The sequence below is a fragment of the Hyperoodon ampullatus genome (assembly GCF_949752795.1).
Source record: "Hyperoodon ampullatus genome assembly, chromosome: 6".
NCBI classification, from domain to species: domain Eukaryota; kingdom Metazoa; phylum Chordata; class Mammalia; order Artiodactyla; family Ziphiidae; genus Hyperoodon; species Hyperoodon ampullatus.
In genome coordinates, this window is record NC_136919.1 from 12407876 (window position 1) to 12432099 (window position 24224).

Genomic DNA, 24224 nt, shown 5'->3' on the forward strand with positions numbered 1-24224 from the left:
GGTTCTGTAGACCCGAAGAAAACTGATGCGCAGTCCAGGGGGCGGGGGCTACTACGCTTCCCTTCCACCTCCCCTGCTCCCGGTCAGGCGTGATCTCGCGTGAGGTGGGGAGTATCTTCTCGCGAGAACTAGGTCGGGATCCCTCCAGGTCCGCCTCCTTGGTGAGGAGGAGGAGAAGGAGAAGGAGGCGGAGGCGGAGGGAGGAGGAAGCCCCGTCGCGGCCTCCGCCGCCGCCAACGGGGCTGTCCCTGTACCTCCCGATGGAGTTTGAGGCCGTGAAGCCGCCGCCGAGCTCTGCCCCGGCGAGACGAGGCGCCTCCGTCGCCGAGCCGCGCGGTCGCGGGGCTCCCGGGAGCGGCCCTTAGCGACCCCGCCCGGTCCCCCTCAGGTAGGGCGGGGGCGGGCACGATGCGGCTCGGGGCCAGCCTGGGTCCCAGGTCCCCGGCGGTCGGGCGGGTGACCGGTCTCAGCCCGGGGTCTGTGCGTTGTCGTCGCCGGTGCCCCGAGGGTAGGAAACCTAGGGCCGCACCTGACACCCGGATCGGGCCCGGAGTCTCGGGCCGGAGGAGGCCCCTCGCCCCGGTAGGGCTTTTTCAGTACCAAGCGCCCGGCGCTAATGGCCACCTCCGGTCGACACCGGCCGAGGGGACGCTTCTGCCCCTAAGGAACCCATGCAAGCAAAGACCAGGCTTCCCTCTCCCTTTTCTACACCAGTTAGTAAGAGTGGGGTTGGCGGAGGTCCTCGAAACCAGGTCCTCTCCTGGCTTTTCGGCTTTCTGCCCTGGGGCTTCCCGGGATCCTAAAGCAGGAATGGTGGAGGCGATCTGAGTGGTAAATAGGGACCCCGGCTAAACAATGCCCTGGGAGGGCTTAACCTCCTGGGAGGGAGGGGGCCGGACCAGAGTGGTTGCACAGTGGTTGTGACGGAGCAATGGCGTTGAAACAGCCAGGGAATTCTGCTATGGTTTTCTTTCCCTCCTTCATTTTTCCTTCTTGGGGAAGCCTCTTAAGGAGACTCTTCCACCATCTTAGAAGAATGGTAGAAAGCATCTTTGTTTCTCAGAAGCAGCTCTACTTTTCTCTGTTCTTAGCTTTCAGGAAGGAAGAAGATGGGGGTAGCTGTCATTTCCATCCTTGGAATCACAGAACAGTTTAAGATACCGGCAGATAGAACCTTGACATCAAAATAGCCTCAAGTAATCACTGACATAAAGTAGATCTAATTTCATGATTCCCACCCTCTTTTTTTTTTTTTTTAAATAATTACCTAGTTCTCTTTTAATTCCTACCCTCCCCTTAGCTAGGCCCCTTCTTTTTAATTCCTACTCTCCTCCCACCACCTGTGTTAGAATGACTTTGTATCCCAAATAAAGTGCTTAAGTAATCTTTTTTTCTATTTTTGTATTAGTCAGACTCTTAAGTTCCAATAGGAACTTTTGATTAACTTGAGAAAGTTAATGTTGCTACACTAAATTGATATAATTATACCCAAAAGCAAAGAAAGAAGTATTTTAGTTAGCTTTGTGCAGCCTGTTTATAGTTAAACATAAAAATTTAGTTGTGGCTTCTCCATAAAGAAGACTTCATGGATTCTTTTATCTGTCTAAAAAGCTGCACCACTGTTCTAACATAACACCCCTTTCTTATGTTATTTACTTCCACATTCAGTTCTTGAAGAAATCGAGGCCATTACATCCTGTCAAAGACCATCTTTCAATATTGCCGTTTTTGTTGATTTGGAGATTGATGTTTTCCAAATTTTTAGAGTTTGGAAAATAGCTAGAAGGACAAAATGTTAAACGTACATTCCAGACATGTTTAGAAAAAGCAGATGTTATAATTCAAATTGGCGCCTATTTGAGGATTTAATTGCAGTCGTGTTCATTAGTGGATTCTTTGAGTTACTCCTGATCTGTTATTACTGTTGGGTTAACCTGACATGTAAGAAGACTTATGTTCTTTGTTCATATGTTTTCATTAATTCATTTTCTGCTTTTGTAGTTTGCTGTGTCTTCCAGTTTAAAAAATGTCAAAAAAATTCTTTTGGGAGGGAAAGCATTTTTCTTTACACGGAATTTTATATTCAGAAATAGAACTTCCACATTGTATGCAATATCAAATAATGATAAATAAACTTACAATAAGATCTTATTATAATAAGTACTTGTTTATTGTTTTGGTTGGACTGGGTTGAAGTTTCATTTTCTATTGATGGAAAAAGGAAGCATGTAGTAAAATAAAGCCAGCTGAAAATTTAAAATAATGTTTTGCACCTAGTCTCATAAATGTTAAGTTACATCTTTATGATCGTCAGGCTTTTTAGTTTTATGAAAACCTTCCTAAGTGTAGATGTAACTTTAACCTCAGATTCTTAATAAAAATTAGTTTTGAGTATTACTTTATAATTTTAAGCACTCTAGAGTTGCACAGTCCAACACTAGCCAGTAGCCACATGTGGCAATTGAGCACTTGAAATGAGGCTGGTGTGAATTGAGATGTGCTATAAGTGTAAAATACACACCAGATTTCAAGACTTAGTCCAAAATAAGAAAGAATTGAAAATATAATTTTTTATATTGATTACATGTTGAAATGATATTTTGGATAAATTGGGTTAACTAAATTATTAAATTAATTTCACCTTTTTTTCTTTTTTTAATGTGACTACTAGATATTTTATTTTTTCTTTATTTGTTTAATAGATCTTTATTGGAGTATAATTGCTTCACAATACTGTGTTAGTTTCTGTTGTACACCAAAGTGAATCAGCCATATGCATGCGTATGTCCCCATATCCCCTCCCTCTTGAGCCTCCCTCCCAACTACTAGATATTTTAAATTACTTGTGGCTCACATTATATTTCTACTGGACAGTGCAGTTCTAGAGTACTGCTCCTCCAAGAAATAAATTATCTGAATAGAAGTAGATGCATGAAAACCAAAAATTTCCTAACAGAATGTCTTCTTATAATCAGAATAACCAAAAGGCTAAAGACTTTGATAATATGAAGGGTAAATTTATCCAGTGGCCATTATTTGATAGGCAGAAGTGAGTAATTAAGTTCTATCTCAAAAAAAGTATTTTTCAGGTAGTCATCACTAAAGTAGCAAAACTTTATTGGTTATATTAGTTAAAATAGAAAATTATCCCATTACTGTTCTAGTAGAAGACATTGAAAGTTAAATCTCATACTTATTAAAAAACTGAGTTCAACCCCATAGTGGATTTTAGAAGTAAAACTTGGGTCATATATCTTTCATAACATATACTGAAGCATGTATAATAGTCTTTAACATTGTAATTTAGTTCCTTTTTTCCAGTCCTTTTCATATGTTTGAATGCTGAGTTTTAGAACTTGCAGATTATTTTCATTGGTTTTGTTTGTTAGTTTTATAGGTTAAGGTCTAAATTGTACCTATGATGCTTTAAATACAATTTTTTAAGTCCAAAACTAATTATTTTTAAGGTTTCTGAATTGAGAAGTACTGTTACAGTCCATTTCAGTAGCTTAAGTTTCTCACATGGGTGAACTAAAATGAAAACAATGTTTTAATTAACAGACCTGAGCCCTAATGTTTACATCTTTATAAAGATAATTGTGAAATACTGTATTTTTTTATTATACAATGGTGAACGGGGCATAAACCTTACTCTGACATTTTAAAATCAAGTTTCATAGTCCTGAACTGAGTGCATAATATCATGGTGGACTAAGAAAATGAAAGTACTTAGGTGATAAGCAGTTTGCCTTTAATAAAGCAATTTCTAATTTGCATCATGTAAGAGGTGTCTATTACTCTTCCTGTTTTATGAGTTACTATGCATTACAAGGAACTTATAGCCTGAAAAATTAACTTGAGTAAAAATCTGTTTAAGGTCTCCTGTCTAATACAGCATTTCTCACTCCTATACTTTATCTTGTTATTCTTCAATTTTAGTAACTAGTAAATAAAATGACTTAATACAAATAATTTAATTTGAATGTTCTTCTTAAGTAGTCCCTTTATATATCTAGAGGTATGGGCTTTTTAAGCCATTTTATCTCAGTTTGAGATGTTTTGGGAGTATCTTTAGGATGGATACTTACTTTACTGTTAAATATAAATGTTATTCGCAATTTAAAACTTCCATAGTTTCAAGTAAGTTACTATGGCATGTATTAGTATAAACCTGCGAGTTTTACACATCAATATATATTATTAGCTTGCTATGGGTCATTTAGATGCTTTTTAAAAAATAAATTATAGAGTCAGTAGGCTATCATTTTTGATAATTATAAAAATATTTTCTAGGTAAACATTTACAAAGTGCCTTTGAAAGGAATGAAAGGTCAGTTTTGTCATCACTAATTAAACATTTCAGTGTTTCAGACAAAATTTTATTTTGTCTTTATCATAATTGAGGAATCTAGAATTTATCAACAGTGGTACTGAGGAAAAACATTTAAAAAAGTCAAACCGTTTCTTATATCTTACCAGGAAAGTTCAGTTTGTAATTTTCCTGTCAGAAAGTTAGAATCTGACACATAGCAGAAGGAGAATTTGGCAAATTTTTTTTTCTTTCAAAGGTATTTATTTGATTTCTACTAGAAATTAAATGTCTCAGCATTAATTATATTAAAACTTCTGCTGTTCTTAGACCTAGAAACACATATGAGATATTAAAACTATCAAGTGTATTCCTGAATAATTTGAAACACTTCAAAACTAGTAGGCGAAAATATGAAAGACAGCATTTTTGTGTTTAGTTCAAACTGAAATGGCTTTTCTCCCCCCACTGATTAACTTTAACGTAAAGCATTTCAGGATGATCTTGGAAAACTAAATAAGGAAAGAGTATTTGCTACTAGTTTCCTATTACCCAGTGGCCCATGGTATCCTAACCCACAGAATTAGCATTTCCAAACAGGTGGCCGTTAAGAAAAAAATAGATGCAGTGTCTTGTTTTGATAAATATTTTATCAGTTCAAGTTATTAACTAAATTAGGGCTCTCAGCACTAGATTTAACATGAAATTCATCCTTCCTTAAAGGTCTTTTCCTTGTATAATTTGGCAGCCTAGAAGACTAAACATTAAAAATGTTGAGTAGTTTCAAGGAGTGATGTGTTCACCTGCTCAGTGCTCATCTCTGAAGTTGGAAGCAGACTGTTTTTAAGATTGATGGCATTGACAGATGTGGAAATGTGTAAAATAAAGTAAACATAATTTGCAAGATTTGGGTAGTTTATAAATAAAGATATTAGATACTTTGCATCAGAGCTGTTTGAGGAAAAGTTTGTGTAGGTGCTTTTTTTTTTTTTTTTTTTTTTTTTTTTTTTTTTTTGTGGTATGCGGGCCTCTCACTGTTGTGGCCTCTCCCGTTGCGGAGCACAGGCTCCGGATGCGCAGGCTCAGCAGCCATGGCTCACGGGCCCAGCCGCTCCGCGGCATATGGGATCCTCCCAGACCGGGGCACGAACCCGTATCCCCTGCATCGGCAGGCGGACTCTCAACCACTGCGCCACCAGGGAGGCCCTGTGTAGGTGCTTTTTACACAGCAAGTTCTGTAATTCATTTTTACCAAGGTATTTTTTAAAACCTTAGTTTTTTTGAACTTAAAAAGCACAATAAAGGCTAATAGAATTCCTCATTTGAGTGTGGGGTTGAGAATCAGTTACACACTTTTCTGTCCTGAATCTGATTACATTTTTAAACATCTAATTTCTGTGGCACTAATATATTTAGATTGGTAAACATTCTTATGAAATAAAGTATTGGCTGATAATTGCCCTAAATACCTAGATATCTTGTTCACCAGAGAGCATCTGTCAGACTTATATGTTTTGAATTGGAAGATGCAGAAAATTTGTGAAATGTAGAGTGTTCAAGTTCGGGATCTAAAGATTTTATTTTATTTTTTATATATATATTTTAAATTAATTATTTATGTATTTATTTTTGGCTGCGTTGGGTCTTCGTTGCTGTGCACAGGCTTTTCTCTGGTTGCGGCGAGTGGGGCCTACTCTTTGTTGCGGTGTGCGGGCTTCTCATTGCGGTGGCTTCTCGTTGCGGAACACAGGCTATAGTCACGCGGGCTTCAGTAGTTGTGGCTAGCGGGCTCTAGAGCGCAGGCTCAGTAGTTATGGCGCACAGGCTTAGTTGCTTCGTGGCGTGTGGGATCTTCCCGGACCAGGGCTCGAACCTGTGTCCCCTACATTGGCAGGCGGATTCTTAACCACTGCGCCACCAAGGAAGTCCCAGGATCTAAAGATTTTAAATTAGAGGTTTTTGTTTGTTTGTTTGCTTTGTTTGTTTTGTTTTTGTTTTTTGAGGTACGCGGGCCTCTCACTGTTGTGGCCTCTCCCATTGGGGAGCACAGGCTCCGGACGCGCAGGCTCAGAGGCCATGGCTTACGGGCCCAGCCACTCCGCGGCATGTGGGATCTTCCCGGACCGGGGCACAAACCCATGTCCCCTGCATCGGCAGGCGGACTCTCAACCACTGTGCCACCAGAGAAGCCCTAAATTAGAGGTTTTGATACTAAATATTTTATTAAAAATTATGGAATGTTTTAATCTTAGGAATAAGAAAAGAAAAATCACTGTCATTTTTTTCCCTGTGTGCCTTTTAATCATATTCATATATAAAGATAGAAATTTAAACAGTTGACCCTTGAATAATGCTGGGGTTAATCCACATATAATTTATACTTGTCCATCTGTATCCATGGTTCCTCTGCATCTGTGGATTCAATCAGCCATACTCAGTAGTACTGTAGTATTTACTACTGAGAAATATCTGTGTATCTACCAAATGTGAAACGGATAGCTAGTGGGAAGGAGCCGCATAGCACAGGGAGATTAGCACAGGGAGATCAGCTCCGTGCTTTGTGACCACCTAGAGGGGTGGGATAGGGAGGGTGGAAGGGAGGGAGGGAGACACAAGAGGGAAGAGATACGGGGATATATGTATATGTATGTATATGTATAGCTGATTCACTTTGTTATAAAGCAGAAACTAACACACCATTGTAAAGGGATTATACTCTAATAAAGATGTTTAAAAGAAAAAGCATTATAAAAAAAAAAGAAAATTATATGTGTATAAGTGGACCTGGGCAGTTCAAGCCTGCGTTGTTGAAGGGTCAACTGTATTTTGCTGTTTTTCTGCTTAGAGTTATTAGATAAGAATATTATTTTATTCTTCAACATCTTGCTCATTGGACCTGACAGTTTTTTGATATATCTATATATCTATATCTATATCTATATATATATATATATCACTAACTGATATGTTTTGTCAAAAGTATTGTAGGGAATTACATTCAAGATTTATATTTTCTTTTTTTTTTTTCTTTTACTTTGGCACTGTATTTTAAGGTTAGCATCATTCTTTCATTTATGAACAAACGGCTCTATCATTAACAGTCTTCTCTCATACTTTTTCAATACCTTAGTTAGCCTCATAGTCAAGCCCTGACCAGAGATTTCCTCTTTTGTGGAACTGCCAAGGTGAACTATCCTTGACTGACTTGGTCATTCAAGTGGCAAAGCTGTTCCTTCACTCCTGACTCACTGTGATTTTGTTTGGATCAATATTTCCAGAGTTCACTAACTCTTAGGTCATATCTTACTATGCTTGGGGGTAGTAGATTTCCAAGGGAAACACTTTTTTTTTTTTAATTAGCAATCCAAAATAATTTGTTTTTCTAAAAATGAAATTGTGGAAAGTTAATCTGCTTATTTGATATGGTCATTAAGAAAAATACATGAAAGCTTTGATGAGCAACTGATATAAATATGTTTAGTCAGAAGGAGCACTATTAGGATATTGTTTCTGCACAAAAAATTTTCAGAAATTTAATTCAGCAAATAGATTTAAAGAAAAAGATGTTCAAAGCATATAGAATTATTCAGAATTGTTTTAGGTTTTGGGCCTCCCGGGTGGCGCAGTGGTTGAGAATCCGCCTGCCAATGCAGGGGACACGGATTCGATCCCTGTTCCAGGAAGATCCCACATGCCGCGGAGGAACTAAGCCCGTGTGCCACAACTGCTGAGCCCATGCCTAGAGCCCGTGCACCGCAGCAAGAGAAGCCACTGCAATGAGAAGCCCGCATGCAGCAATGAAGACCCAACACAGCCATAAATAAATAAATTTATTTTTTTTAAAAAGTGTTTTAGGTTTTGAAGCTGTGATGGTTGACTTAAGCAGTTAACTCTTGAAAGGTGAATGATGAATATGTGGTTAATTCTTACTTTTGTCCATTTCCAGCTTACAAAACACTACCCAGCAAAATAATGATCTGCTAGACTGCTAACCCGAGCATCCAGCTTCCACAATGCCTGTGCAGGCAGCTCAATGGACAGAATTTCTGTCCTGTCCAATCTGCTATAATGAATTTGATGAGAATGTGCACAAACCCATCAGTTTAGGTTGTTCACACACTGTTTGCAAGACCTGCTTGAATAAACTTCACCGAAAAGCTTGTCCTTTTGATCAGACTGCCATCAACACAGACATTGATGTGCTTCCTGTCAACTTCGCACTTCTCCAGTTAGTTGGAGCCCAGGTAACCTTTCAGGATTTTACGTGTTTGGTATAAGTAATAATTATAGAACTTTGTTCATTAAGGGGTACAAAGTATGTTTAGGGATATTGGAGACATAAAAAATACTCAATATACCTGATTTTCATTATTGTATTCCACAAATGATTTTCTTTAGATAATGTTATAAATCCTTATGCAAAACTGTAAATTGCATATAGTTATATACTTTTTTGTATTCAGTGCTGTGGTCAAAAGTTATGTTTTTAAGTGATTTTGGTGGATAAGAAACATTTTTGTATAAGCATACATAAATATTTAGTCATTAGGGTGCATGAAAAGAAATGTAATCAAAGCTTTGGCCAGAAATCAACCATCTAGAACCCTTAAGTGGAGGTTTTTTGGTTTTCTTTTAAAACTTCACTTGACTTTTAGGATGATATAAATGAGAAAATAGGTCTGTATAGGTATATATACATATACAAGATGTATGTATAGAAAACCAATTTCTGGAGTGTCAGTAACAAATTCTGCAGTTTCTGCTTATGCTCATATGCTATAAAAATAGCATATCTTATTTATCATTTTACTGAATCATCAAGACCCTAGATTTATAATAATTTTCATTTAATGAGGGCCTACTTTGTGTTAGGTATGATAGTAAGCAGTCCACATCTATTATTACTAGTTCTTGTCATAGTTCTTCAGGTAGTTATTATCCCCATTTTACAGGTGAGGAAGAAGATGAAATTCTGTACCTCATGTACTACATATTAAATCAAGAAAGTAAGGATTTTTCTGATTAATCACTTCTTAGAAAATTCAATGAATAAAAATACTCCATTCCTTTAGTGTCTTGATATTTGAGGTTTTCCTTTTAAAGCACATTTCTTTTCAGTGTTCATAATCCAGTTAGACACTCTGAAATCAAGATGCATCTATTTATCAATAGTGTGGCATAAATTAATTGGCAGTTTTTTCCTTAATGGTGCATAAAACAATAGTGCCTCTTGCAAACAGTGGCATCTTAGATTCAATAAAATACTGTAGATTATTTGTAATAATACTAGCTATCATTTAGCATCTGCTATAGGTCAGGTATTGTGTTTTTTCACTTATAGATGTTCTCTCAGTTGGTCCTTAAATTATCTTGCAGGTCTTTACAGTGTGACTTCTATTACCTTTTCAGCCTTATCTCCTGCTCTGTCCTCACTCTTCCTGCTTAAGCCACACTGGCCTCCTAACCAATTGTCAGATGTGCCAAACTTGTTCCCACCTGAGGGCTTTTTCAGTGACTGTTATTTTGCCTAAGATACTCATTCTCTCTCCTCTTTCAAGTCTATATTCAAATGTCATGATTCCCAAGGAAGCCTATCCTGACCACCCCTGTTAAAATTGCAATCCCCCTCCAACACTCTCAAATCCCCCTTATCCTTGCTGTATAATTTTTACTGACCACCTTCTATCATACTATATATTTATTTATTTAAAAAAAATTTATTGGCTGCTTCCTCTTTACTAGAATGTAAGCTACACGAGGGCAAGATATTTTGTCTGTTTCGCTCACTGATAGATGCCTACTGCCTAAAACTGCTTGGCACGTGGTAAGCACTCCATGAATATAAATATTTGTTGAATTAAATTGAATTTTCATAATGGCACTGTGAAACAGGGATTTTCATCTTCCATTTTGCAGATAGAGAGACCATGACTTGGAGCAGTTAAATAATTTACTCAAAATCATATGTAGCAGTTGCAGAGCTGCCCAAGGTTTTACCCAAGTTTTGACCTTTCATTGAGAACAATGGGGGACAGACATAAACAATAAATATAATAAGTAAATTATATAGGAAGCAGGTGCCAAGTGCTAAGGGGAAAAAAGTTCTTGACTTTTTTCCTACTTTTTATTTTGAAATACTTTTTTTAATTGCAAAAAACAGTACACAGAGAACCTGTTAACTTTCTGCAGCTTCCCTTAATGTTAACATTTTTCAAAGTTATAGCATAGTTATCATCCCCGAGGAATAACATTGATACATTGTACAATTAACTACCTCCTTTTTTCCTCTCATTAATTCACCCAGCCCATGCTATTAAGTATGATATCCTTGGTTCTTGGAAAGCAGACTGGCTAGGTGTTTGGCTTTAATTTTACTTAAACTACTTTGATTGTCTGTGTATTAGAAGTTTATACTCACCAAGATTATTATCAAATATAAAATTAACAATTGCATGAACTGGATGAATGTATTTCTTCAGTTTTTCTTTGTTTTTTAGGTACCAGATCATCAATCAGTAAAGTTAAGTAATTTAAGTGAGAACAAACACTATGAGGTTGCAAAGAAATGTGTTGAGGATTTGGCACTCTACTTAAAACCACTAAGTGGAGGTAAAGGTAAGTTCATAAAAAAGTATTTTTATGGGTGAGTAGGACTTGGTAATACATTAATTTTGGAAGACTTGATGTTGATACCCTATTAAGTAATTTTGAGTTTTGATAAATGAGTTTGCTTAAAGAGATCATGGAAATCTTTTTGATTGAGAACATTATACTGTTTTCTAGAGATAATCAATATTGTTATTAATTTAAGAATTCATCGGACATACTACATATTGAGATTTATACAATGTTTATATTCACTGATTAAACTAATGGTGCTATAGCAGAATATTAGTTTTAATGAATCCTACTAAGACAATGTCATGTATTCATTCAGTCATTTATTAAATTTTATGGAGCACTTAGAGTTAACTTACAGGTTAAGGTCTTCATGGAGCCCACGGTCTATTGGGGAGATAGGCATATAAGCTCAGTAAGTTAAATGCTGAGACAGAAATGGAATTCTCTTCTGTTTATCACTGCATCCTCAGTAGCTAGCAGGTCATAGATGTAATAAAAAGTTGTTGAGTGAGTGAATTAATCAAGTATTTATTTTGTATCCGCTCTGTGCTTTCCACTGTTGGATATTTTGGACACAGTGACTTCCTTGAGAAACTTATCCTATCTACCTCATTCATTCATTGAACAGATACTTAAAGAGCATGTCCTAAGTACCAGGCACTATGTTACAAATGATAATTGCTGTGGAAAGAAAACAGTATAGTTAAATGGATCAGAAATGTCAGAGTGAGGGGAAAAGGGTGGGTTGCAATTTTAAACAAGGTGATTAGTGTAGACCTTGTTAAGATGGTAGCTTTCGAACTTGAGATGAAAAAGGTGAGGTAGTTAACCATGTAGGTTCCTGGGAAAAGACTGTTCCAGGCAGAAGAAATAACAAAGTCCCCAAGGCATGCCTAGTGTCTTCAAAGAACAAAAACAGGAGAATATACCTGGAGTAGGGTGAGTGAGGGGGAGAGCAGTATGAGATAATGAAAAGAAATGGTGAGGCCAGATGATGTACAGATTTACAGGCCATTTTAAAGACTTGAGCTTTTACTCTGAGTGAAATTGGGGAGTTGCTCTAGGATTTTGAGCCAGAGGAATGACATGATATGACTAATGGTAAAAGGGTCACACTAGCTGCTCTGTTGAGAATTCAGTGTAGAAGGACAAAGGGAGAACCAAGGTATTGGTTAACAGGCTGATGGGACAAGGTTAGTGGAAGTGGAGGTAGTGAGAAGTGGACAGTCTGGATGTTTTTTGAAGGTAGAATCAAGAGAATTTCCTAAATAATTGGATGTGGGTATGAAAGAAAGAACAGGGTCAAGTATGACTCCTGAGTTTTGGGGCCTGAGCACCTGGAAAGAGAAGTTGCCATCAACTTACACAAGGAATACTGCAGGGACATCAGGTTTAGATAGGAAGATCAGGAGTTCAGTTTTGGTCATGTTGAATTTGAGATGTCAGATCTTCACTTGGATGCTGTTAGGTAACCAGTGGATATATGTTAAGGAATGAGGTATAGGAGCTGTAATTTTGGGAGTCATTGACATACAGGTAGTATTTAAAGCAATAAGACTGGATGAGATCACCTAAGTAGTGAGTATAGATAGAGAAGAAAACAAAAACTGGGTCCTAGGCCGTTTAACATTAGGAAGTCAAGAAGAAAAGATGAAATCAGCAAAGAAGACTGGAAAGGAAGAAGGAAGGAAGAAAATTAAGAGACAGGGGTGTTCTGGAAGCCAAGTAAAGAATGTTTTTAAAGGAGTTAGGAGTGATCTGTGTTGAGTGCTCTTGAAAGGTCAGATAAGATAAGGATTGAGAATTGACCATTGATTTAACAAAGAGGAGGTAATTGTTGTTATGAGAAGAGCAGTTTTGGTCAAGAGATAGTGGCAAAAACTTGACTGGAATAGGTTTTATTGTGAAGTAAGGATTTGGAGATAGTGAATATAGACAACTCTAGAGGATTTGCTGCAAAACGGAGGAAAGAAATGGGGCAGAGCAGGTACGGGAAAAGGGATGAATAAAAGGATTTATTAATTTTCTTAAGATGTATGAAATAACAGCATGCTTGTTCTTACTGTATGCTGATGCAGGTGATCAAGTAGAAAGGGAACAATTGGTGATGTGGGAGAGAGGGAAGAATTGCTGGAGCAATATCTTTGAATCTGAAAAGGGAATAGGATCTAAGATTTTGTCATTAAACTGTGTTCTAAATGTCTTATATACAAAACAACAACAACAAAAAAAGCCCCAAAAACTAGAGCTGTTGTTAATCATTACATTTAGATTTTTTCATTTATTTAGCTCTAAATTTATCTTCAATAGTTTTAGTGAAAATGAAGAATAGACTAAATAAACCCAAATTACTCTCTTTTGTGGGACACACATAACCTAGAGAATAGGATACCCAAATAAAATTCGAAGTAACTAAAAATTAGGCTCCAATTACCACAGAGTAGTAATAAACAGGGACAAAATATTCATTGTTAAGAAATGAAAGTACCTTATGGGGACTGATTAGGAATTGTGGCTTAATAGTTATCTATTTTCATTAAATAGATAATGAAATTTGACTTGTCTTTTTTGATTGAAAAAAAACTGTAGTTTCCTTTTTTCCTAAAGGTGTAGCTAGTTTGAACCAGAGTGCACTGAGCCGTCCAATGCAAAGGAAACTGGTGACACTTGTAAACTGTCAACTGGTGGAGGAAGAAGGTCGTGTAAGAGCCATACGAGCAGCCCGTTCACTTGGAGAAAGAACTGTAACGGAACTAATATTACAGCACCAGAACCCTCAGCAATTGTCTGCCAACTTATGGGCTGCTGTCAGGGCTCGAGGATGCCAGTTTCTAGGGCCAGGTAAGATAGATCACTGTCTTGCCTTTCGTATTGGCTGTCAGAGCTAGAGGATGCCAATTTCTAGGAGTAGGTGAGAATACTCAGATTTATACATACAAATATTGACATAATTAAAGATAAATTAGTTTTTATTCATAATTTATATGATAAACAGTGTGATAGTGTTTTAGAATAAATTTCTCATTTCTTTAAGGAAAGTGACACAGATCCAATTTTACAAATTAGAAAAGTGAGTTAGAGAGAGGCCTAATAGTACACAGGTAGTAAGTAAAGAAAAGTAAACCTTTTTATGAAAGAAATTAAAAGTTCATGATTGTCTTTAAAATTGGGAAACAAATTATTAGAAAAAATAAGAATCATCAGGGGATGATTCCTTTATAGTTACCATCCTCTACATTCTGTTTAAAAAATCTTTACCTGTACCCAGGTTATGAAGTACTTTCCTGTGTTATCTCCTTGAAGCTTTATTGTTTTGCCTTTCTGATTTAGAACTATAGGCTAGGAAGAATTTATTTTTGCAAAGGAAACTTTTTTACTAAGTGGCATTGGGATCACTGGATAGACATGTGGAAAAAGATAAAATTGGATGTAATTTTTTCTTCTTCTTCTATTTCTTTTTTTCATGGATTTTTTTAAAAAATATTTTTCTAATTATTTATTTATTTATTCTTAGCTGCATTGCGTCTTCGTTGCTACACATGGGTTTTCTCTAGTTGCGGCGAGTGGGGCTGCTCTTCGTTGTGGTGTGCGGGCTTCTCATTGCAGTGGCTTCTCGTTGCAGAGCATGGGCTCTAGGCACATGGGCCTCAAGCAGTTGTGGTGCACGGGCTTAGTAGTCGTGGCTCGCAGGCTCTGGAGTGCAGGCTCAGTAGTTGTGGTGCACGGGCTTAGTTGCACCGCAGCATGTGGGATCTTCCCGGACCAGGGCTTGAACCCGTGTCCCCTGCATTGGCAGGCGGGTTCTTAACCACTCTGCAACCAGGGAAGTCCCCATGGATGTATTTCTTAATACTCCTTAGCTACATAAATTCCAAGTAGGTTAGAAATACTTATGATTAAAAAATAAATTGTATAGGTAATAAAAACAAATACATGAGTGAATTCCTTTATAACCTAGGAGTAGGAAACACTGTTTTCTTTGGCTCCACATCCAGAAGCAATAACAGAAAAGATTGGTATTTGGCTATATAATTTTTTTAATTACATCATAAGAAAAGTAAAAAAAAAAAGAGAAACTTGGGGAAATATTTATATTATATCCAATACAGAGGGCTAATATAACTAATATATAAGGTACTTATAAAAACTCAGAAGAAAAATACCAACTACCCAGTTAAAAAATTGACTAAAGATGCACAGACAGACAACTCAAGGGAAAAAGTAATGTAAATGGTCCTCAAACATATAAAAATGTGCTCAGTCTTTCTCATATTAAGAGAAATATACATTAAAATTATAGTGAAATACCATTTCTCACCTATCAGATTGGCAGAATTCAAAAGTCTGACAACTTTTGTCTCTTTTCAAGGCTGTGGGAAAGCAGGTGCTTTCATCCAGTAATAGTGGGAATGCAAAGTGGTGCAAACTTGAAAGAGAGGGATTTATCAATTATCTAGCAAAATCACCTCTGCATCTACCCTTTGGCCCAAAAGTGCTATTTCTAGGAATCTGTCCCATAAATATAGCAAAAAATGCAGAATGCATAAAGTTATAAAGCACTGTTTACAACAGTAAACATCTGGAAGCAACCTGAATGTCTATGAATAGGAGACTGGCTTAGTAAACTGGTATATATCCTTCCAGTGGACTACCATGAATCTGTTGAAAGTAATGAGGAAAATGTATATATTTTGCTGGGTGTGATTTCTAGATACATGAAGTTAAAAAATAAATCAAGGTGCAGAATAGTGTGCATATTATAGTAAAGCACACTTTTAAATAGGGAAGGGAGAGAGAGACAACCAGTTTCTAATTATTTGTTTGTATTTTCCAAAGGAAGCAATGGTAGGAAAAATTAAAAAATAATAAACATGTAGAGTAGGGAAGAACCAAGAGAAAGCAGATGGAGACAGAAGCTAGATCTCGCTCAGTGTACATTGATTTGTAGTTTGTACCCATGTAAATGTTTTATGTAATCATAAAACAATTCTTAGTAAATATAAGTTTTAAAATTGTAAATAAAATGAATAAAACAAAAAAACGCCTAAGAATGAAAAGCTAAAACATTCATAAGTTGGTAGCATATTCATCAGGAATGAACTGTTTCAGGTGACTTTAGAACACAGTGTTTTTGATTTTTATATTCCTAGTGTGATATATAATAAATCCTAAATTGTATTCACTAGTCATATTGTTTATAATTCTATTGGTATTGTTATTTTGAAACTATTATACAGACACAGTAGGAGAAAGCAAGTAGGTAATTATGTTAATGCCATCAGGAACCAAGGTTTTTGGCATTTAAAAAAAGAGAGATACAAGTATGAAATCAAAGAATTTATGTAAAAACCCTGCATTCTTAAATTTGAATTGGCAATATAAATACAGACTCATTTATTTTTCTTTTTCTAGAAAATGACTGTTTCCTAGCTATGTCTACTTAAAAGGCTTGGAAGCAATGAATAGCCATAGCACCCAAATTGTGGCCTTTAATAAATACCATTTCCTACCAAAAAGAAGCAGGGCTCTTTTAATAAATTTCTTATCCCAGTTCTAGGGTAGAAAAGTACAAGATGAACCTGGGAAGTCTTGTGCTAGAAAGCAAAAAAGCTATTAAAGACCATCAGAATCTTGTCAAAAGGACAGAATTTGAAAAGGCTCCCACTGGACAAAAGTGGGACAATCTGAACCTCCAAATGAATAATGACTATAATGGATTGAAACACATAAAATGTGTAAAGATCCATGATCTTGTAATGATAGTATAGTACAGAAAAAATAAATTGGTTATCTTTGGCAGTTGCTATAGCACCAACACATTATGCTCAAAATTAGAAAAGGGAGTGGGGGCTTCCCTGGTGGTGCAGTGGTTGAGAATCTGCCTGCTAATGCAGGGGACACGGGTTCGAGCCCTGGTCTGGGAGGATCCCACATGCCGCGGAGCAACTAGGCCCGTGAGCCACAACTACTGAGCCTGCATGTCTGGAGCCTGTGCTCCGCAACAAGAGAGGCCACGACAGTCAGAGGCCCGCGCACCACGATGAAGAGTGGCCCCCGCTTGCCACAACTAGAGAAAGCCCTTGCACAGAAACGAGGACCCAACACAGCAAAAATTAAAAAATTTAAAAAAAAATTAGAAAAGGAGTAGAAAAACATCAAGCGTGTTTTTTCTGACTTTCCTTTACAAATTGCTTTCAAGGACAGTTTCTCAGGGTTTTGAGGGTAGGTTTCTCTTTTAGCAAAATTCCAGCTAATAAATTTAGAAAAACAATGTTAAGGTTAGAAAAATCACATAAAATGAATTAATGGGTCTAGGCAAGAATTATTATTGGCTGTTAAAACCAGTAGATGAAAGGTTAATAAATGAAAAGGCCCAAACCCACTGATCAATCTTAACATTACTAAAAGTGAGACATCTAGGTCTTAAGTATCTCCTGATGTGATACATAGAATAAGGTGTATGCTTGCCCCCCCCAAAAAAAACCCAAAAGCTAAAAACTCATTCTGAATCTAATCAAGTCTCTAGTTTACATGAAATAAGGAGGATAAAGGAACATCACAAATACAAAATTAGCCAAATCGAGAATGTGGGAGTATTGTTTAGAAAAATGATTGTTTCTGCAAAAAATTATTTTCTTTTAAACAGGTGGGTGGGAGAGTGGGGGAGAACTAGTATAGGTTTTCTTTTTAAGCTTGAAGACATACAAATCAAAAGCAATATACGGACTTTATTTGGATACTTACTCAAAGAAACGAACTATAAGAAGAAATTTTGAGACAGTGGGAGAAAGTTCAACCTGAACTGGGTATTAGATGATATTAAGGAAATATATTACTCTTTTTAGATATGATAATGGTGTTATGTTAATTTAAAATTCTTACGTGTTAGAAATACATAATGAACTATTTAAGGATGAAGTACTATGTTATCTTGGATTTGCTTCAAACCACTCCAGCCAAAACAAACTAGAAAAGTGGGTAATGAGTAGATGAAACCTTAGTGTCAGCCGCTGTATTATGGGTACATGTTATCCCTACTTTTGTATATGTTTAAAATTTTCCATAATACAAAGTTAAATTGAAAAATAATTTTTAAAATCCATATTTATATATAATTTAAGAATGCTTACCTGTGGATGTTTCCTCATGTTTATTTACCTTACCTAAGAAGCACTAGACTAGGTACCAAATATCCTTTGTTCTATAACTCGACAACAAAAAGATAAACAACACAATTTTAAAAATGGGCCAAGGGCTTAAATAAACATTTCTCCATAGAAGATACATAGATGGCCAAGAAGTACGTGAAAAGATGCTCAGTGTCATTGGTCATTAAGGAAATGCAAATCAGAATCACAGTGCGATACCATACCCACTAGGATGGCCATAATTTAAAAAGTGGAAAATAAAAAGTGTTGGCAAGGATGTTAGAGAACTTGGGAATGTAAAATGATGCAGCCTCCATGGAAAAACAATTTGGCAGTTCCTCAAAAAGTTAAACGTAGAATTACCGTATGACCCAGCAGTTCCACTCCTAGGTGTATACCCAAAGGAACTGAAAACAGGTAGTCAAACTAATACTTGTACTCGAATGTTTATAGCAGCATTATGCACGATAGTCAAAAGGTAGAAGCAATCTGGATGTCCATCAATCCTGATGAATGGATGAACAAAATGTGGTATATTTATAAGTAGAATATTATTCAGCCATTTAAAGGATTGAGAAACCAATACATGCTACAATGTGGATGAACTTTGAAAATGTTATTTTAAGTGAAAGAAGACAGACAGAAGGTCACAATATTCTGATTCCATTTATATGAAGCATCAACAAAGGTCAATCCATAGAACCAGACATCAAGCTAGTGGTTCCCAGAGACGGGGGTGGTGGGGGGGTGCGGTCAGGGGTATGGGGTGTGACTGCTTAACGGCTATAGAGTCCCTTTCAGGTGATGAAAATGTCTTAGAGCTAGATAGAGTTGATGGTTGTACAACATTGTGAATTGTATACTTTAAAATGGTTAATTGTAGTTACGTAAATTTTACCTCAACTTTTAAAAAGTCCTTGGTTCTAATTATAATTTTGTTGCTAACTAGTTGTGAAACTTGGCCTAGTCACTTAACTTTTCTGGGCCTCGATGTCTTACTTGGGAAAAGAGGGGTTTGATTTTTAATCTAGATTCTAGATGATCTTTCAGTTCCATTGTTTTCATTGAGAGTCAGTGTATTTTTAACTTTTTAATTCTAAATAATTTCAAATTTACAAAAAGTTACAAGAATAATGCAGAGAATTCCTATATACTCTTTATCCATATTCACTAGTTTTTAATATTTTGCTATGTTTGTTATGTAATTCACTCTTTCTCTCTTCTGCGCCATTGAGAGTAGGTTGCATATTTCATGCCCCTTTACCCCTTGCACTTAAGTATGTGTCCTACGTAAAAACAGTACATTCATCAAATTCAGAAAACTTAACATTTGTACAGTGCTGCAGTCTATAGTTCATACTCCAGTTTTGTTGGTTATTCCAAAAATGCCTTTTATGGCATTTATTTTCTTTCATTTTATGATTGAGTCTAAGATCATGTATTGTGTTTATTTGTCATGTCTCTTTTTAGTCTTCTTTAACATAGTACCATTCCTCAGCCTTTCTTTGTCTAATGTTGGTATTCGTGAAGAATGCAGGGAGTTATTTTATAGAATATTCCTTAATTTGAGTTTTTCTAATGCTCCTTCATGATTAGATTCAGATTATACTCTACCTCCCTGGCTGGAAAACAACATAAATGGATGCCTTCTTTAGGTATTGCATCCAGGGGCTAATATCACTTTTAAATTATATACAAAATAATTCTGACAGGCAAAGCAACAGTCTCATGCATTAAAAAATTACCATTTATCTTAAGACTACTATGTGTTCTCTACATGTTATTTAATTGTCATAGTAGCTCTGTGAGTTTTAAAAATGAGGGCTTTTTTTCACTTTAACATTATCATTATCTAGTTGACTATTAAATACCTACAGAAGATATATTTTGTTTAAGTTCTGTTGACTTGTGTTCTATTTGGTTGTTTAGTAGGACGCATGTTTTCTTTTGCTTGATTTCTTTTTAAGTAAACTGTATTTGCGCACGTGTGATGGCCTGTTTTTCTGCTAAGTATTTACAGACTGCAGATAATGAACCACCATAAACTAATACCCAAAGTAGTCTGACAGGCATGATCTGCAGGTCTCTTCATTTATTATGAACTCATGTTCTTTACTTTTAGCTATGCAAGAAGAGGCCTTGAAGCTGGTGTTGCTGGCATTAGAAGATGGTTCTGCTCTCTCAAGGAAAGTTCTGGTACTTTTTGTTGTGCAAAGACTAGAACCAAGATTTCCTCAGGCATCAAAAACAAGTATTGGTCATGTTGTGCAACTACTGTATCGAGCTTCTTGTTTTAAGGTAAGTAGCAAGCAACCATCTAAACATTACATGCCTGGGTGTGAGATACCTGGAATGGGTGTTACCTGGTCTAGAGGCCCCAGAAATACAGAATGCTTACAAGGGTTAAAAGGAAACTTTGCCTTCTGCATTTATTGCATCTGTGATACTGCATATGTGTGATACTACTATGCGTGAGTGTAAGAACACATACGTGAAGGTGTCAGTAACACTGTGAGGAAATAGTTTGGTAAACTTGGCTCTTGGAATAGTAAAAGTGAACTAAAAAAGCCTACTTCATTAATGTTTACCATCTTAAAAGGGAGTCAGGAAGCATACTGAAAACTTCATAACAGTAGGTAATGTTTTAACTTCCCTATTATTATTTTTATCTGTTTCTCTGTGGTGATTAGATTAAAGCCTTTAATCTGAAGATGTCCCATATGTTGTCTTATGGATGACAAGAGAGTGAAAAGTTGAGGATACTGCCCCACTCTGCATTTAGATTGGTGGGGTTTTTGGCATAGAGGATAGGGATGAACCCTAAGTTATTCAGCAATGTAGTTTCATTGCCAAATAGGCTTATGGGTGATGACAGTTACTGAGAGATGTGGAAAGTAGGCTGAATCCTTGACGTTTCTGCATGTTACAAGAATATAGGTTACTGGTGGGGACTTGAGAAGGGCCCAAGGACTTGGAAATAGAAAGACCCATTGGCTTCTATAAAGCAAAACATCTATAAAGTACTTCTATAAAGTAAAACATCTGAATTTGAAGCCAAAGCTTATTTAAGCTATTTTGCTGGTTTTATAGTCCAAGAATGAAAACAGTACAGGTAGAAGGGAGGTTTTCTTGGCACACTGCTTAGTTTGAGATAACAGGTTAATTGATGATGGAAATATGTTCAAATGAGTTCACTTATCCCCACAAGTGAGGGTTGGACACTATCTGCCTGATAGTTACAGTGCTTGATTGTGTCCTTAGGGCAACAATTGAAATGAATCTCTGGTTCCTCAAACATAATGTTTTTGGCTAAGCAGGCAAATTACAGAAATCATTTATCATCCTGAAGTGACTGGCTTGGTTCTCACACTGTGTATTGTTGACTTAATGTTGTTTCTTTTCCTCAGTGGTATCATACAGATTTGTGTTTTATGATTATCATACACCTTCAGCTGCTCCTAACATCTGACATTTGAATAGCACTAAGTTTAGAAAGATTTCAATTTCATGCTCCCATTTCATCTTGTACTACTGCCCTGTAGTTTAAAATGTTAAAAGCAGTGTTTACATGAATAAAAGGATATCATGCTGACAGTTGCCAAAAGGCCTCTCTCCAGGGCATTTACTTTAATAAACTCACCATTGTTGCAGGTCTTTTCCTTGATTATAGGCTTACAGACCTGAATTTTGGGGGTTCCTCAGGAACAGAATCACCACAACCAAGGTCACATACTACATATTATCAATTTTATAATTTTTTTTGTGTGTGTGTGTGGTACGCTGGCCTCTCACTGTTGTGGCCTCTCCTGTTGCGGAGCACAGTCTCCGGACGCGCAGGCTCAGCGGCCATGGCTCACGGGCCCAGCCGCTCCGCGGCATGTGGGATCTTCCCGGACCGGGGCACGAACCTGTGTCCCCTGAATCGGCAGGTGGACTCTCAACCACTGCGCCACCAGGGAAGCCCCAATTTTATAAATTTGTAATGAGGAGTGCGACTTTTAAATGACTTTAATTCTCACGTCGTAGCTGTTTTCCTGTAGAAGAGTATCAAACCTTTGCTTGCTTAGCATGGAATCAGAACAAGGGGAGTTAATGATTCTATTGTTTAATACAGTGATTCTAAACTGAAGATACACATCAGAATCACCTCTGGAGTTTTGAAGAGTATACATTTGTGGGTCCCATCCCTAGATACTTTGATTTGGTATATCTGATACCAAAATATACCAGTGAGACTTGAGCATTCATATATGCTTGTTAATTATGCAGTCCTTGAAACCAGGGATTCTGATTACCTGAAATTGTAGTTTTCAAAGCTTCATAGGTGATTTTGATGCATGTTTATAGAACTTCAATAGGACCAGGCTCTGTTAGCCACCTGTATACATCTTACAACTCAGGTGGATAGATGTTCATGCTGCCCAAGAGGCACCCTGTACCTTGGTGGTTGGATGAATGTTACCATCCTCTGGTTTTTTGGGTTTCTTTTTTCTGTTTTGGATTAATAATTCCTCCTTTTGTTTCCTCAGTGTTTCTTTCTGTTTTTTTTTTTTAATATTTATTTATTTGGTTGCACCAGGTCTTAGTTGCATCAGGCGGGCTCCTTAGTTGTGGCATGTGGGCTCCTTAGTTGCGGCATGAGAACTCTTTGTTGTGGCATGCGTGTGGGATCTAGTTCCCTGACGAGGGATCGAACCCAGGTCCCCTGCATTGGGAGTGTGAAGTCTTACCCACTGCACCACCAGGGAAGTCCCTCCTCAGTGTTTCTTTAAGTAGATTATTTTGTAATTTCTAAGTTATACTCTGCTCTGTCTTAAATTCTACGTAAGACTGTGTTGATTAGAATTTTGGGTGTCCCATACTTTATAATGTATTCATATATTCTCAAAGAGAATTGTGAACTGATACTATTAAGTTAACTCTCAGATGATAACTTGATTTCCCCACCTTCATGTTCTTGGGGTCATATTACTTCTGTCTCATGTGCCAACAACAGCAATCAAGACTACCAGTGAGGTGGTCTAGGGAGATTTTCGTTTCCTGATGAGAAAATCATTAGTTTGAATAGTTTGAACTATTTGTTCAATCTAAGTTTCAGAGCCTGTACTAGGCGTAGGTATTCTAAATTCTAACCAGGTATCAAATTTCATTGTGGCCATTAGCAAGTTTTAATGGTTCAGAAATAAGTGTATATCATTTATTGTGGAAATTATCTAGCCACATACCTGCATGTTTAGATAATTAGACAGTTACTAGGACATGTGAAACTCTACCTTTTGAATTGATGTTTTTTATCACTTAAGTATAGATTAAAGCTATAAAAATACCCTAATAATTTTTGTGGTGGCAGAAAATTTCTTAATCATCACCCATAGCACTAATGTTTGCCTAACCATCATGTCCCTCTTCTACTTAAAAGTCCTCAGTGGTTTCCCATTCCCTACAGGATAGTATAGTCATACCTCAGATATTGCAGGTTCTGTTCCATACCACTGCAATAAGGCGAATATAGCAATAAAGCGAGTCATAAATTTTTTGGCTTCCCAGTATATATAAAAGTTATGTTTACACTATACTGTAGTCTATTGTGTACAATATCATGATGCCAAAAATGTATGTACTTTAATTAAAAAATACTTTATTGCTAAAAAATGCTAACCATCATCTGAGCCTTCAGCAAGTCGTAGTCTTTGTTGGTGGAGAGTCTTGCCTCAGTGTTGATGGCTGCTGACTGATCAGGGTGGTGGTTGCTGAAGGTTGGGGTGTTTATGGCAATTTCTTAAAATAAGACAACAGTGAAGTTTGCCCCACTGATTGACTCTTCCTTTCACAAATGATTTCTCTGTAGCATGCAATGCTGTTTGATAGCATTTTACCCACAGCAAAACTTCTTTCAAATTGGAGTCAATCCTCTCAAACCTCACTGCTGCTTTATCAACTAAATTTATGTGGTATTCTAAATCTTTTGTTATCATTTCAACAGTCTTCACAGCATCTTCACCGTTCTGTCTCAAGAAACCATTTTCTTTGCTCATGCATAAGAAGCAACTCCTCAACCATTAAAGGTTTATCATGAGATTGCAGCAATTCAGTCACATATTTAGGCTCCACTTCAATTCTCGTTCTCTTGCTGTTTCCACCACATC

General features: G+C 36.9%; 1 protein-coding gene across 4 annotated transcripts in view; it reads left to right on the top strand.

Moving 5' to 3' along the window:
• Positions 1-8322: 8322 nt before the first annotated feature.
• Positions 8323-24224, top strand: part of RC3H2 (ring finger and CCCH-type domains 2) — a gene marked incomplete at its 5' end in the record, with an annotated part of 38146 nt that continues 22244 nt past the window's right edge. For all 4 annotated transcript variants that reach the window (XM_079705999.1, XM_079706000.1, XM_079706001.1 and 1 more), the window contains 4 exons: positions 8323-8553; positions 10807-10924; positions 13538-13771; positions 20201-20376. In XM_079705999.1, coding sequence (XP_079562125.1) covers positions 8323-8553; positions 10807-10924; positions 13538-13771; positions 20201-20376 — 759 coding nt within the window. The remainder of the gene's footprint in view (positions 8554-10806; positions 10925-13537; positions 13772-20200; positions 20377-24224) is intronic.